At 42.4% G+C, this 16,056-nt stretch overlaps 1 protein-coding gene across 2 annotated transcripts in view; it reads right to left on the reverse strand.

Moving 5' to 3' along the window:
- Positions 1-4,514: 4,514 nt before the first annotated feature.
- Rtkn2 (rhotekin 2) overlaps positions 4,515-16,056 on the reverse strand; it is a 62,318-nt gene continuing 50,776 nt past the window's right edge. For both annotated transcript variants that reach the window (XM_059282193.1, XM_059282194.1), the window contains exons 10-12: positions 12,032-12,194; positions 8,024-8,131; positions 4,515-6,741 (exon numbers count right to left, since the gene is read on the reverse strand). In XM_059282193.1, the coding sequence (XP_059138176.1) occupies positions 6,206-6,741; positions 8,024-8,131; positions 12,032-12,194 (807 nt within the window). In that variant the 3' untranslated portion in view covers positions 4,515-6,205. The remainder of the gene's footprint in view (positions 6,742-8,023; positions 8,132-12,031; positions 12,195-16,056) is intronic.

Here is a 16,056-nt window from a genome sequence, read left to right on the forward strand (position 1 = left end):
AGGAGAGCCACTCAATCTGGTATTTATCTGGGAGGATGGACGGGAGGAGGTGGTGTTGAAACTGGCCCTTGTATGTGACTTGGTCTTCAACACTCTATTTCCCTGTGGCCTCCATTTCTCCAAGTAGAAACCAACATATGGAACTGAAGCCAAAGAGGAAACTCAAGTAGGATAATTTATTGAGAACCTATTGGATTCTTCCAGAGGACTGGAGAATGCCTTTAATATGCTCAGGCCAGGCGACTCATTAAAACTATAAAGTGCCTTTTCCGAGTTTGTGAGAACATCTTGTTGATGTAGAGAACTTGGGAAGTTAAGAGTCATGGACCACTGTGGCAGAGGACCTGAGTTCAGCTTCTAGACACCACACAGTAGCTCACAGCCACCTGTAACTCCAGCCCCAAGGAGATCCCACACTCTCTTCTGGCCTTCATGGGTACGTACGTACTCATGTATGTGCACAAACCCATACACACACACACACACACACACACACACACACACACACACACGTACTGGTTTAAAAAAAGTGACTTAAGGACAGAAAATCAATCATAGACTGTAACTGTCCAGTTCTACAGTTCTCAGCCTACAGGTCTATATTCCATGTACATAACCCATTGGTTTTAAAATTTGAGTTTAGACTGTTCTCAATACTTTTCCTTCTTTCCTTACTTAGGATGGTAAGCATCTTGGCTAAGTTAAAATGTGTATTTATTCAGATAACTAAACTCTACAAAAATGTACCGATTCACAAACCCCAAAAGGAAACTTGTTTTTTGTTTGTTTTCTATGTGTGTGTGTGTGTGTGTGTGTGTGTTACACACACCCACTTTGCTCATTAGGAGGCCAGGGCAGGATGTCAACTGTCTTCCTCCACCGCACCCTGCCTTACTGCCTTGAGGCAGGGTCTCTACCGCACCAGAAGCTTATGATGTAGCCCAGTGATCTCTCAGGATCTTCTTGTCCCTGACCCCACATGTTGGGGTTACAGGCACACGTGGCTCTGCCAGGCTGCTGCTGTGAACACTGAGGACTGAATCCAGGGCCTCATGCGCACTGAGCCGTCTCCCCAGACCTCTTTGTTTTCTTTCCCATAGATACTTTGACATACAACACAGCTCTTCCACCTTCAACAGGATTTATTTGGGTGTCCTGACAAACGCTTGTGACACAGCATAATTAAGCAAACAGACTCCTTTTTTGTCAACTGATCTCTCCTTCAGTAGTGGAGGTAGGAGATTACCATGTTCCCCCAAAGCAAACTGCTACCCATTGAAAACAGAATTTTCTGCATGGTCTTGCATAATTGTCAAACAAGCCAGAATCAGCCACCCCCCACCCCCCATACTCACAGGAGGAACAATGCTTTCAGACATTTCTGTAACAGTTTATTTTTTATTTTTTGGATTTGCTCAACCTTAAGGACTTCTGTTTTTATCCATGCCTACTGATTGGTTAGTCTCTCTCCTGAGAAAAATGGAATTTTTTTTTTTAAAGAAAGAAATGTAGATGACTTCTGGCCCTATAACACACTTAGAAATAAAATAGTGAAATGAGAGACTCGAGGAGAGACTTCTCCTCCTCCCCACCTGAAGGGCTCCAAGAGAATGAGTTATGCAGGAGGGCGGAGAATTAAAACAAGGTGTTTCCTTGTGGCTAATGACTTACAGCCTGGGGAAAACCTAGCCTCCTGATAAATTCAAAACAGGACTACCTCAAAAGACTTTTTGGAGTACACAGATTTTGCTAGGGATTCCATGCAAATACTTAACCATTAAGGACCTCAAGGTGCCTGATAATGAGTTTCCTAATATCTGAGGGTGGGTTTCCCTCAGAAGCTAACTGTCCATCCATCTCCATTAGTTCAGCCCAGAGGAAGAACCTCAGAGAACATACTAGAAAACATCTTCAGGAATCATGTCCATTAACTATCACACAAGTTTTAATCATGTGACTTAGACTTCCTTCAAATACTTTTTGACCTTAAAAAAAAGTTTGATACAATTAATACTATTGAATCCAGACATTTGATCCACATATGATTAGACATGCTAATTACATAAACATGCTAGGAAATAATACAATCTACTTTCAAATGAAATCTTGTCTTTTAAAACTCAAAGGTGGGGCTGGCTAGATGGCTCAATGGATAAGGTGCTTGCCACTAAACTCAAGGACCTGATTTCAATTCAAAGGACCCACTTAGTGGAAGGAGAGAGCTGATTCCCACAGGTTGTCAACAGACTCCACATGTAGTTGGTGGCACATGCACCTTTATAAATAAACAAGCATAATTTAAAAAAACAAACAAATTCCTTAAGAAACTCAAATGTGTTATTTTCCCCAGGGTTAGCTAGGAAAATGCACAGTCCTGAACAACAATTTTCATGGAACTATTATTAGCAAAAAAGTAGTTAACACACATTTCAGGCTGGATAGAAGGCTCAGTGGTTAAGAGTACTTGCTGCTCCTGAAGAGGACCCAGGTTCAGTTCTTTGGCACCCACGCTGGGAGGCTCACCTGTGATCCAGTTCCAGGGGGTCTGGAGACCTCTTCTGGCCTCCATTGGCACATGTACACACACACACACACACACACACACACACACACACACACACACCCCACACACACAATTTAAAAATAGAAAAGCTTTTGAAACAGAACAGAGAGGACAACTACCAGAATGCAAATGGCTATTAATTACAGCTTAACTGCTATCCACCAATTCACTCTTGAACATACGATTGAGTTCTGGTAAGTTCTGACAAGGAGATGCAGAAGCAGAAGCCTTTTTCTTCCCCCTCCCCCCGCCCCCCCGCCCCCAGCATCTGCTGCATCTCTAACATGGCTGTCCCCACTGTGGTTGTACAGATGACTGCCTTTGAATGGCATTTAACATAAACGGCACCAAACGCCCCTATAATTTCATGTTGGTCTGCATTAACTAACTTCACAGTAGGTGGCTGAGGTAACCTAAGAGAAAAACTTGAGATCATTGCTGCTCACCTACCTTACACAGGTTGTCTCTAAGCCAAGACAGCACCCATTCATTTTTAATAAATGGTGCCAAGTGAGAGACATTTTATCCTAAAGGGCAGAGGCAGGTATCCATAAGGGATGGGTGGAGTTTTCCACACGCAACCATATCTGTTTGAAAGGAGCTGTGTATAGAGGAGTGCAGATAGTTAAGATGTTGTGAAGTCGGCAAGCGCTGCCATGCTTGGTAGTTTTGATAGGTTTTAGCTTGAGAAGTGTATATTTACATTGAAGTGTTCTTTCTCTTTGAAAGATGTTAAAATAGGAAAATTACTGGGGTTTTATTTTTTGCAGCAATTAAAAATGATATCACTGCAAATGCTGTTGTAATGTATACCCTAGACCTTGAGACATAGACGCAATTGCCCAAGATATTATCTCCCCATCATCAGAAGTACCATAATTTAAAGTATCTATTTTTTTTTCTATTAGGTTTCTCCAATTATAATTTTATCAAGCTCTGACAGCAAAGCGGTGAACTGAAAGGCCACGTGGGGACCAGCTCCTACGAAGCCCTGGCGCCTCTCACATCACGTGGCACGGCCCTCCATCGCCGCTCCAGTTCAGTGAATGAGAGAGTACTTCTGGAAAATTCCCGGGCAGTTCTTAAGTCAGTATCTTCAGATATTTTTAGGCTGTGAAGGAAAGAGGGAGGAGGGGGAGGGAAGGTGTGAAGAGTTAGGGGAGAGGTGGGGAAGAAGGAAAAGAACAACTCTGTCCTCACTGCTCTTTGATGTGGGGTGGATGGAGGTGGACCAGTATCTGAGGGGCAGAGTGACACGGAGCTGGACCTCCAGAAAAAGGGGGCGGGACTGGGGAGGGGATTCACCCACGGGGCTCTGGGAAGGAACCTGATTTCAGATCTGGTTCAAAGCTCCCCTCTGAGAACATGACTCCTCTAGGATGTCTCCAGGAATCAATCAATCTCTCTCTCCCTCTCCCTCCCTCTCCCTCCCTCTCCCTCCCTCTCCCTCCCTCTCCCTCCCTCTCTCCCTCTCCCTCCCTCTCTCCCTCTCCCTCTCCCTCTCCCTCTCCCTCTCCCTCTCCCTCTCCCTCTCCTCCCTCTCCCTCTCCCTCTCCCTCTCCCTCTCCCTCTCCCTCTCTCCCTCTCCCTCTCCCTCTCCCTCTCCCTCTCCTCCCTCTCTCCCTCTCCCTCTCCCTCTCCCTCTCTCTCTCTCTCTCTCTCTCTCTCTCTCTCCTGCGCAATCTAAACTCTTCGGGCCGCAACTTGTACAAGAAATCAGAAGGTGACGGTGACTTGTGTTTTTAAGTACTGGTTTGTAATAAAGAAACACGGCAACTGAAGGGCACTGGGGTGGGGGGGGCACTTGGGTGCCAGTGATCCGAAGCAATTTTGCCAGCGGCATCTTCTAACACAAATAAACAAACCAACAGAGAAGAACTGGTACCAACAGTTCGCAGGCATTGTTGGAGGTAGCAGTGAGGGCTTGAGAAAAAGGCATTTCGAACAATAATGGAACTTAAGAGTTTGATTTATTGGAATGACAATCACCATCAAAACTTTCGAGAACCTTCCAGTTAAACAAAAACAAAACAAAACAAAAGACAAAACCCCACATCCATCTACTCTTCAGGTTTCCATGGGTGTAGGAGACTCTGCCCAGTGTTCTACCTGCACCAAGGTGACACCAGAGAGAGACTTAATGTGTCGCTCTTCCTGGGTCCCACTTCTTCCTGGGAGTCCCGGGCGAGCAATAGTGTACGTATTACCCGGCAGTCACAACACAGTGTAGAAATGAAAAACAAAAACAAGGCAAAACAGAACAACAGAATATCCCCCTCTGCTACTTAAAAATGGTGAAAGGTTCCATTAATGCTTTTGTGGGCCGGACGTTCGTTGCACACGATGGCGTTCTGATCCCACTCTATCTGTAGTTTACTTCCTACAGCCTGATGGCGGCATATGGGGACAGTTAGGGCTTGGGTGGTCCTGGACTCTCAGGACTGAGCTTGACATCTTCTAGGACGTTTTACTTGGAAATTCTGATGACATTTTAAAACCGTTCTGCTGTTCTTGTTTACAAAAAGGGTTATTATAAAAAGTGGATTCTTCTTTTGTCCATTTAAGATATTCATCCTCTCGCTATTTATCCCCCATTCAATTCATAATCCTGTTTAGGTCACTATGATTAGTTGCTATGGAAATTACCTCCTATGGAAATGATGCCAACGTGATTACTGAATATTAGTTTTAATGAATAATATCAATACCAGACATCCACCGTTACTCAAAAAAGGAAATCTAATTAAAAATCTGAAAAAGGATTAATCCTGAAAATTACTATGGTCAACTTTTCTGATGATTTTTTAATCTGTCATCTGCTTTTAAAATAAGTATTAAATAAATTTTAAGACATTAATCAGCTACTTGCCTCCCTGAATTCCAGAGAGCACAATGGAGATTAACATCATACAGCAAGCCGAGCAGTGTGGGACATTTCATATCCATTTCTCTCACTAATAAGCGTGTGTCTCACTGATGAGCAGCAGAGTCAACAGGATTTCGGGGCTCATCAAGGAAATGACTCTGAATGGCGGATTACTAATTCCCTTTAAAGACAAAGAATTTAATATTCTAAAACTTATCCCAGGAATTTAAAAGGTCAAGCCTATAAACCATCAAGTTAAACAATAGAGGGGAGCCAGCGAACTGTTAGATGAGAATTCCAGAAAGCTGAAGGGGAAATTTTCTTGGGTGGATTCTGTAATTTGTGGTTTGAATAAAACCTTTGAAACATTCCATTAAGTATTAAAATTCTCACAATGAGAATACGGCTTGTATTTAACACATTCTACATTACTAGACAGTCTCTCTCCAAAAGAAACATCAAGGCTTTCTTCTGCCTACTGCTTATTCACGGCCTGCTACTATGTTAGGAATAAATTAACCCTTCCAACAATTAGGATACTGTCTAGAAACTGCTCTTTTGCTCTGTGGGGAAAGAAAAAAAAAATCATTTATATTCTGGAAATGAGAAGTAAAAGAGAAATTCAATTCTCTAGTAAAAGGTGCTTTTCTGTATCTAATAGCTTATTAATGGTTCATGGAAATCGCCATGGTCTTTACCTATACAATTACGTAACATTACACGCACAATGCCTCTGACCGGCTCTTCACAGCTGGGATCTAGACAGCACAGGCTGCCTATACTTGTGCTTGCAGCCATGACCGAGGGTCCAGAATGCCTCTGAGGGATTTCTGCCTTGGAGCCGGCACCGGCTTGCCTTCAAAACTGGTTTTAGTGTCCGTGTGCTCATCACCAGCTGAGCTGTTTCTCCTGGCAGGGAGAAGTTTGCGAGGGGCAGCCACTGGATTCTGGGAGGGACGCGTTGGTGATGAGGGTCTGGGGTCTGAAGGCGAGGAGGCTCCAGAGACGCCGGCCTGGGCCCCGCTGTCATTGGGTTGATCGGTGCCACCCTGAGTCTTCATGCTGAAGGGAGGCTGGTCCGTAGGAGGAAGCGGTGCTCGCCTCTTCTTCCTCTTCCCGTCAGGGGTCGGTTTGCCCGCGGGGGACAACACTTTCTTCTGGATGACCATTTCATGATCGCCATCGAAGACGGCGGCCCACGGGGGTGGTGCGGGCTCTTCATCCTGGCCAATGTGGAACTGCCCACTCGTCTCTCCAATTTTCTTCTGTATTATGTCGGTTAAACTTTCAAGTTTCACAGGTGAATCGATGCCTGCAATAATTTTAAGAAGAAACTTCATGGGGGGAAAAAAAAACCCAACAGTCATATGTACTTTATCCAAATAAGCTATTATTTTCCAAGTCAATATGCTACCAATCACGACCATCAAAAACTTGGGAGCGTGATAAGTAAGAAAAACACTTACTTGTAAAAATAATCCTATGACGAAGGTCCCAAAACAAGGCTATCATGTACTGTACTGTAGATATATAGTAAATATCATATATATAACATACACTGCATATGAAAAATACATACGCTCACATATACAGAACACAGATGGACACACATGAGCGCTTCTTGGACTCTCTATAAATATTTATTGTACAGTAAGTTTTCTTAGATATAAGCCTTTACTTTGCCTACCAGGAAGTTTGCTATATGAACAGGGATGGAGGTCATGAGTCAGGAGTTTTTCCTACAGACCCCTGAAGTCTCTGCTAACGGTGAAAGACAAAATCTCCAAAACCAAAGCCCCAAGGGCAGGAGTCCAAAGCCCTCCCTTTCTGGTGACAAGGATGCTGGGTAAAATTTTCCTTGGGAAAAAATAAGGAAACTGAGATAAAGGTCTGCTGATTGAATTTTTGATATTTTAAAGTCATCACTTGGATCTATGATTGTAAATACACACACACACACACACACACACACACACACACACACACACGCACACGCACACGCACACGCGCACGCGTCCTTGCAAGTATATTAGGAGTGGAATAGATGGACACTACTCTCCAGTTGAGCTTGTGAGTACCATCCTGGAGGCCAGCCCACAGATTAAACACCATTCAAAGTGTGGGAAAATGAAATCGAAAAATTTAAGAGAGACAAATTTCTTAAATACTAGACCTAACTAGTTATTTTTGACCAGACACGAATGCTTCCATTCATTTATATTTCCCTGTCTGTAATACAAAAACAAATAAACAAAAACAAACCCAGTAAACAATGACTGAACATGATCACGTCTTAGACTCTTTACTTTTACATTTTCTGAATCTCATAAGCTCAGTACTTTCTTCTTTTAAGCCTGGAGTTTTCTGTTTGATCGTGAGCATGTGAACTATGAAAAATACGCATTCATTAATTTCGTATTAATTCATCTATTAAACATGAGCTCCTCAGTCTATAATCACAGTCTTTTTTTTTTTATTCAATTTGATTGTGCCCTGAAAATTTTAGCATTTTAATGTCAATAGAGTGAGCGGCTGGGGTGTGGACAATGCTGGTTTTATCACCCTGCAGCTCGGAGGAGGCAAGCCCCACTTACTCATATCGTAGTACACGGAGGTCGCCTCCCTTGTTAGGAACAAAGGTGGTTTCCGTGGCGACATAATCTCAATTTTCATAAGTTCTTGACAACAATGCTTCCATTGGCCTACAAGAGAAAGAAAGAAAGAAGCAGGCTAGTTTGAAATATAAATGTGAAGCTATGTATTTCATTTTCCGCCACTATCAACACTGTGTGTGTTTGTGCGTGTGTGTGTGTGTGTGTGTGTGTGTGTGTGTGTGTGTGTGTATGTTGAAAATGTATCAATAAACCCTAGCTTTCCAGAAGCATGTATAAAAACCTGGTAGAATCCACAGTTTTCAAAGCTGATTCTTCATGAGTGATTCATTTAAAAAACAAAACAAAACAAAACAAACAAAAAACCCCACAGTTCTGAGTAGACACTAAGATCTCCAGGCTATCAGTTAGGACACCACCACACAAAACCATCCGCAATCACATTAACCTTCGAATTCACTGTGCAAGTGTGCACAGCTTCTGTTCGACACTTTAGATGAAAACATCCAGTATTCAAGACATGTGGGAGATAAAACCCCATTGAAATCCAGCTGTCATTGGACGGAAGAAGAAATACAGAATTCAAGTTCTCACATATCTTTAACTTGAAATTTTTAATTAAGAAGTATTATTTAATAGAGCAACTATTAAATTAAAATTTCAAAGTGTGGGCATCATCAATGTTTATTTTCATTGTTTCACTATTTAAGCCTTAAGGTTTTCAGACTTCTCTGTGGATTAAAAAGAAAAAAGATTGATATTTGCTGACTTGCATTCCTCCATATCACGTGACCATCCAATGACATCATAGAAGTCACGGGGTTCACAACCCTATATCTCACATCACTAGAAAGGGAGGGACGACACACCAGATGCCTTCTAAGGTTGACTTATTTCTTTTCATTTTTGAATAGTTTCAATGTGTATATTCCATCTGTCCAACATGGTAGCTTTCCACGGCTGAAAATTTCAAAGACACTTCATGTTCACTTAATTACATATTCATTTTGTTGTCACGGCACATGGTGATAAACGCCTACATTTTGAATCCATTACCGTAACGAGTTAAGACACATCAAAAACACATCGGGGTGTTTTGTGATGACTCTGATTGCCACACAGCAAACCAACAGGAAACGGACCCCCAGGACACACAGCTGCAAAGGTCCTTCCCCGGGGTCTGAAGCCAGAAGCTGGAGTTGACCTCTTACACACCTCCTTCCTTTTTCAATAAATATGTAAAAGCCATTTTTTAAATTGTATTTGATGGAAAATGATGACTCATTTAAAAGGGGCCGGCATTTCTCTTGCACGCTCTTAGGTGTACCACGCTGAGAAGTGGTGACTTCTGCCCGGGGAGCTTGAGATGAAGTAGTTCATAGCTGCACTAGAAACGGAATGCTAACCATGCTGCCGATGGGAACATAACTCTGTCCCGTCCCACATGCTCCTGGTGTCAGAGGTGATTTTACGACGGAAGCATTCTGCACTAAGTCTGAATATATGCAAATACATGATAGCCGATATGTCAACACAAGGTAAATATCAGGAAGGATATACTGTGTTCACATAATCTGCTCTATATAGGAGGTGTTTCCCACAACGCTGTGTTACCTCATTACACATATTTAGTGTGTGTGTGTACGCATGCACGCGTGCCCACAAACACAGGCATGTAAGCACATACGTGCTGCGGCACCTGTGAGGGTCAAGGGACAACCTGTAGGAGTTGGTCTCTGCATCCACCACAGGGATCCTAGGAACAGAACTGAGGTTGTCAGGCTTGGAGTGAGCGTTGCTTCCTGCTGGCCAGCTCGCTGCCTCCACCGCACTACTGCTCACTGTTCACGTTCCCTATACAATGATCTATTGTGCTAAGCTCTTCCTGTGACTCAGTATTTATAGGAATTATTTGAAAAAAACAAAATCCTGTCTGTTTAAACACTCCCTCTTTGTCCCACCATTCCTAGCTACTGACCATGTGGAACAGGGGTCATGCCTCTTTTATAAACTTTTAAATCCTAAAACAGCACTTATACCCCCTTATCCCCCTACCTCCACACCATGTCCATCCCGGCTAAGCACACCCACATCCACCTTCACTTCTTCATCCATCCTGATTAGCTCACTCTCCTGGTCTTCTACTCTTAAAATTGGGCTAAAGAACTGATGTTTGACTCAGTTAATATTAAATTATTCTTATGCTATTCCATTCCTGATAGCTTCTTCTTTGCTCTATACACCATACTTCAACCAAGATGAGGAAGGCCTGCTTGTCACTAAGGAAATTAGAATAACGAGGCCAGCAAGATGGCTTGGTGGGCAATGGAGCACAATGCTGAGTCTGACGACCTAAATTCAGTCCCCAAAAACCCACACAGGAGAAGGAGAAAACCAGTTCTCACAGACTGCGCTCTGACCTGCACACATGTACTGCAACAACCACATTGAAATTAGAGGACTACATTGTAATTCAATATTTTGGGGAGTATAAACACTTCCATCTTTGCTTGTCATACAAAGTATAAAAAGTAAGAGATTTTGCACTTTAAAAATGACAGATTGGCACTACTTGGTTAAAAAAAAAAGTCAGCATCCAAGTGACAATGTGAGGAGTTACCTAGAAGTGGGCCCTCCTGCTAACCAATACGCGCGCCCCCCCTCCGCATCCAGACTAGAGTGTTCTGGATTAGTACTTCCAATCCCCCTTCTCTGTCTTTATGCCCATGAACTACCAGAATCATCTCTTAAAACAGCATCTTTTCTTTTTGTAAGCCAGGCTCTCCAAAACAGAGAGTCTGGGAAAGTGATCAAAATTCTAATTACGATCCGAAAAAGAAAGGAGGGTGTCGACCAGGTCCAGATCACAAGTACACGCTTGTGATCCCAGAGGCAGGAAGATTAAAAAATGCAAGGGCTAGCCTGGGCTACAAGTGGTCATCACCGCCACTACCCCTACATGCCTACCACGTCAGCACTCGGGAAGCTGAGGCAGGATGTCAAGTTTGAGGCCAGCCAGCACACAGCGAGACCCAGCTGCACAAACCAGCGTGACAGAATGCAAGCTGTTATTGAAGTCACTCACGCACACACGGTCTGCAGTAACTTAAGAAAAAGAAACTGAGGACAGCTGCACACCTGGAGGAGAACTTAGGCCTTTACCACGTGCCTCAAGACGGCTTGAAGGACTGCCCTAGTTCAATGCCACGAACATAGGCCTCCCTGGGTCTCACTTTTCTCATCTCGAGAGTAGAGCCAAGCAACGTACCTCCTGGGGACCTCATGGGAAGCAAGCAGGGCCATGGAGCACTGAGCCATGTTCACACTCATTGCCTGTCCTTGCCTCCTCTTCCCAACCTCCACCCTGACACCTGCTGAACTGCACATCAGAGCAGGCCTGGGTGCCGCCTCTTTACAGTGGTTCAGAAGTCACTCCATTGCTTGCAAACAACTCCATGGCACACATCTGTAGCATTCTGTAGACAGAAACTACTGGCTGACTCTAACAGGAGGCTTAAATGGATCAGAAGCAGCCATTGTCAACAGTCTCCATTTTCAAAATAAAATCGCAGATCACACATAGGCTGCTCGGTTTATCACTAAGGCCAAGAATCTATCTGTAAGCAAGGCTCCCTTGAATGGAGAGTGAAACCCCAGACTCTCATGTATTTTATGCACAGTGCTGGACTGTGCTACTGCGATGGAAAAGGCCATTCATGGGGCTAAAACTCGTCTCTGGATGAAGCACAAGATGCCATCACAACACATCTGCACTTAGCAGAAGGTGACAAAAAATGAGACTCTTGAACACTATGATCTCAGGATGGATGATCGTTCTCTGGAAAAGGTTTGTGGTACTTAACCAAGGTTTCCAGGGGCGGGGGGGAAACATCCCTGATACAAATTCTTTATTTTAATATTTGGACCTCTGTGTGTCCAGCCTCCCAGGCCTCGTGAATACACTACTAGAAAACACAAATATCTACTTACTAAGATCCAAGAAATGCTGCCGGAAGGCACCCATCCACTCCTGAAGGTCCTCCAGGCTGTCAGCCACAAAGATGTGAGTCAGTGCTCGCCCGGCAACAGTGTTGACGACAGAGAAATGATGTATTTTCTTTGAATCCTTTTCCATGGCCTGAATTCTGGTTTCCTAAAAATTAAGATAAAATTGGTGGTTCATAAGAGACTATTTCTGAAATGGCCAAATGTTTTATTGCTTAGCTACCACATTTACGCAAAGTGTATAATATTACAGCTGCTAGTTTGAAATTTAAAATATGTCATTTGAAGAATTTTCAGTATTCAATCTCAAATCTAGAATGTCTTCAAGAGACCTTTTTCTTTATTCAAAGATCTTTGGGTACGCTGTACTTGTATATGACATGTTCTATGTTCTTGGAATATAACTCCATTAGGATCTCAGATTCCTGCCTTTTATATACATCTTAAAATTGCTATAAAGCCATTTTTATGTGCCATGGCTTTAATGTGGATTAAAGTATCAATTACATTTCCAACAGTCACATCTGTTTCTTCCCTATTCTCATAGTCATACATATTACATTGTTATCAGTTAAAGTAGAAAAATGAAGCAGTTTTTACAAATAACAACAGGTTTTCTTCATTAACATTCACTTCACACATGGCATTCACTGGTAATGCTCACAGCTCAAGATCCATGAGGTTTACGGACATTCCCATGTTCAATATTCCTTCAATGCTGAATACAACATTCTACCACAAGGGCAATGGTCTCGTTTCTGCTGGAAATCTCAATCTTTTTCTGAGTGGTATCGGGTAGGACATTGCCATGAAATTTATGGTGTAAAAGATTTGGGGGACTGTCCCCAAGTTACACACAGGCAAGTAGTAACAGCAACTCTATATGGCTTAGACTGCAGAATACTGGGGGAATGCAGTCTGGGACAAAAGATTCATTTTCCATCATCTGAGAGCAACACTGTCCAGTAGAAACATGATGGGAGCCAGAGGCAAATTAGAAATTTTTTACAAACACATTTAAAGAGTAAAAGTGGGTGAAGTTAATTATAATGGCATATTTGATATAAAAATAGATACTTTCTATTATTTTTTCATTTTCATTCTTTAAAATTCAGTTTGTAGTTTATGGTTAAGAACACAACTCAATTCTAGCTGTCTCACTTAAGTACCCAACAGTTCCTGATGACTCCTGTGAATACACTCCTGTCTAGAGGGAGGCAGAGTTTGAAGTAATTTCTTTGGAGAGATTAGCAACAAATATCCCCAAAGCAAGTGACTTCAGTTTATAAAAAGGACTAATTGGATTCTTCCCCACATTGTACAAGGAATACCAATTTCTAGAGCCCCTATATTCTATACTGATGCAAATAAATCAGGAAATGCAAGTTATAAGTCAGGAAAAACAAGTAAAGTGGCTCAAAGCCCTCATGATTCTCTTCAAAAATCAGAATTATATGCTATTCTCATGGTATTATTAGATTTTCCATAACCTCTTAATATAGTTACTGACTCTCAATATGCAGAAAGAGTTGTTTTACATACTGAAACCACTGAACTTATTCCAGATGATTCGGAATTAACTTTGTTATTTATTCAATTGCAAGAAATAATTAGAAATAGAAATCATCCCTTGTATACAACACACATCAGGTCCCATATGGGTCTACTAGGCCCTATCTAGCACAAGGTAATGATGAAATTGATCAGCTATTGGTAGGAAATGTGCTAGAAGCCCCCAAATTTCATAAGAAACACCATGACAATAGCAAAGGTTTGAAAAAAGATTTTTCTATCACTTGGCAACAAGCCAAGGAAATTATAAGGAAATGTCCTACTTGTTCTTTGTATAATCAAACTCCACTACTGGCAAGAAGTAACCCAAAGGGTACTCAAAGAAATGAAGTTCGGCAAATGGATGCGTTTCATTTTACAGAGTTTGGAAAATTAAAAATTAAAGTATGTGCACCATAGATACACATTCAGGACTTCAATGGGCCACTGCTTTGAGTTCTGAAAAGGCTGACTAAACAGAATGGTTCAAAGGGGCTCAATTACACGAGTCTGTATTGACTGTCTTGAAAAATTTAAAACTAAATTATGTTGTAAAAATTCTCTTAGTGCCACAGGCAACATTTCATTCCTTCCTCACAATACGTCATAAAGACAAGTGAGGTCTGAAAAATGCCAGGTCTCAAGCCAGGTTGATTGAGGATGAGAACAGTAGTGTTTAAACCCAACACTGGCATCAACAGAGGTCTGGTGATGGGGCAAGCACACATCCACAGGCATAAATGGGGCATCTAACTTTATGAAGCCCAGTCATTGACTAAGCCAAGCATCAGGCACGGCCAATAACAGTGTGAAATAGTTACTTTCAATTTTTGTTGATAGCATCAGATATAAACACCTCAAGGTAAAGGTTACTAAATAAACAGTTGTTTTTGGCTAGATTTAATAAGGACACATAAGTAGCTGGAAGGGTTCAGATATTGAAATGACTAGCACGAACGGGAAAACACGCCATGCAATCTGTGGTAACTGGGCTCTCTAAAGCTCTTGATAAACTCAATAGTTAAAAGCATTTTCAAGACAATTCAATATAACCTATCACACCAAGTAGAGTTATTGATTGGTTCAGCATAGATACATTATTGAAAGGACGGATGTATAGTATTTAAATCAAAACAGACTGCTGATCTCAAAGGCTCCTGTTTCTTTCCCACCCCACCAGCCACGGATAAAGCCTCAGCTAATCAAGCACTTTCGGCAGTGTGCAGGGGACTGTTGTTGAGTACCCGTCATTGAGTGTCTTGCTCCACAACATTCAGAACGAAGTTTCTGAAGTCGAAGCAATCACTTTGAAGTAAATCACCCTTTCAAATTTGGATGGAAAGGGGGCGGGGAATAGCTTTTAGGCTTTTCTTCCCTTAATGTGACTGCTTCCACAGATGGCTCCCTATGAAAATTAATGAACCGACTTGGCCTTACAGGAAATGCTATTTAGAAGGACAAGAATTACAGTCAGAGAGCAGACCCTGCAAGCCAAGCGGAGAACTGGAATGGACGTGCCGCAGCAGCTACCAAACTTAGCTGCTCACGTCACCTTTAGAGCGGCCTTAAACAAAACTGTTTTTTGAACATCATGAGAAAAGGTAATCAAAAGAAGAAATCTACTATGTCTTTTAAAGCCAAGTAATTAGACAGATACAAAAATGCATGAGTTTATCACATAATGAGAGAGAATGAGGCAGGGGCTGGAGAAAACTGTCCATACAAACCACAACACAGTCCCCGGGCCAGCATGGTACCAGTGGGACACTTGCTCCTTGTCTGGGAAAGAAAGCCAAATCGAGATACAGTCCTGCATTGAAAACACGAGCTAAGCAGTCACTGTAGGCAACAATGGGTAAGTTTAAAGATGGACTATATGCTGGACCACACTGCCGCATTTCCCAGCTTGCTACAACACCAGCGTGGTTACACAGGCATGAAAGAGGAGTCTTAGAAGTTGCCTGTTCTGCAGAGAGGAGTGTCAGCCTTGTGTTTAAATGCATCAGCAAAGCTATGATGCCAATAAAGAGATGGTACAAACACCATGGTTCTGTCAAATCTATGCGCTGGGCGCGAGGCTGGTCACGCTCATGCTTCTTCCAACTTTTCTGCACATCTGAATCACTTTCTGAATTGAGAATAAAAAAAGAATAAGCAATTACGTAGCTATCATGTTTTAGGGAGTGACAATGTTCCTGGGACATCAGGACGGGTCTGAATACCTAGATCAAGGACACTGACTCTGAGTGGGAAGTTTTGAGGTGAATGGGAGGGCTCAAGACAGGGAGGGCAAAAGGAAGCGCCCCGAGAACACTTCTGAGACTTAAGTTCCAGCGGTAACGTACTGAAATGGCTGATGTCTAGGACTTAAATCAAAACAGGCTGCTGACCTCAAAGACTTAAACCTCTTTCCCACCCTAGGGGCAACGGATGAAGCTTTGGTTAATAAAGCACTTTCA

Source organism: Peromyscus eremicus, chromosome 16_21, assembly GCF_949786415.1.
Source record: "Peromyscus eremicus chromosome 16_21, PerEre_H2_v1, whole genome shotgun sequence".
Taxonomy (NCBI): domain Eukaryota; kingdom Metazoa; phylum Chordata; class Mammalia; order Rodentia; family Cricetidae; genus Peromyscus; species Peromyscus eremicus.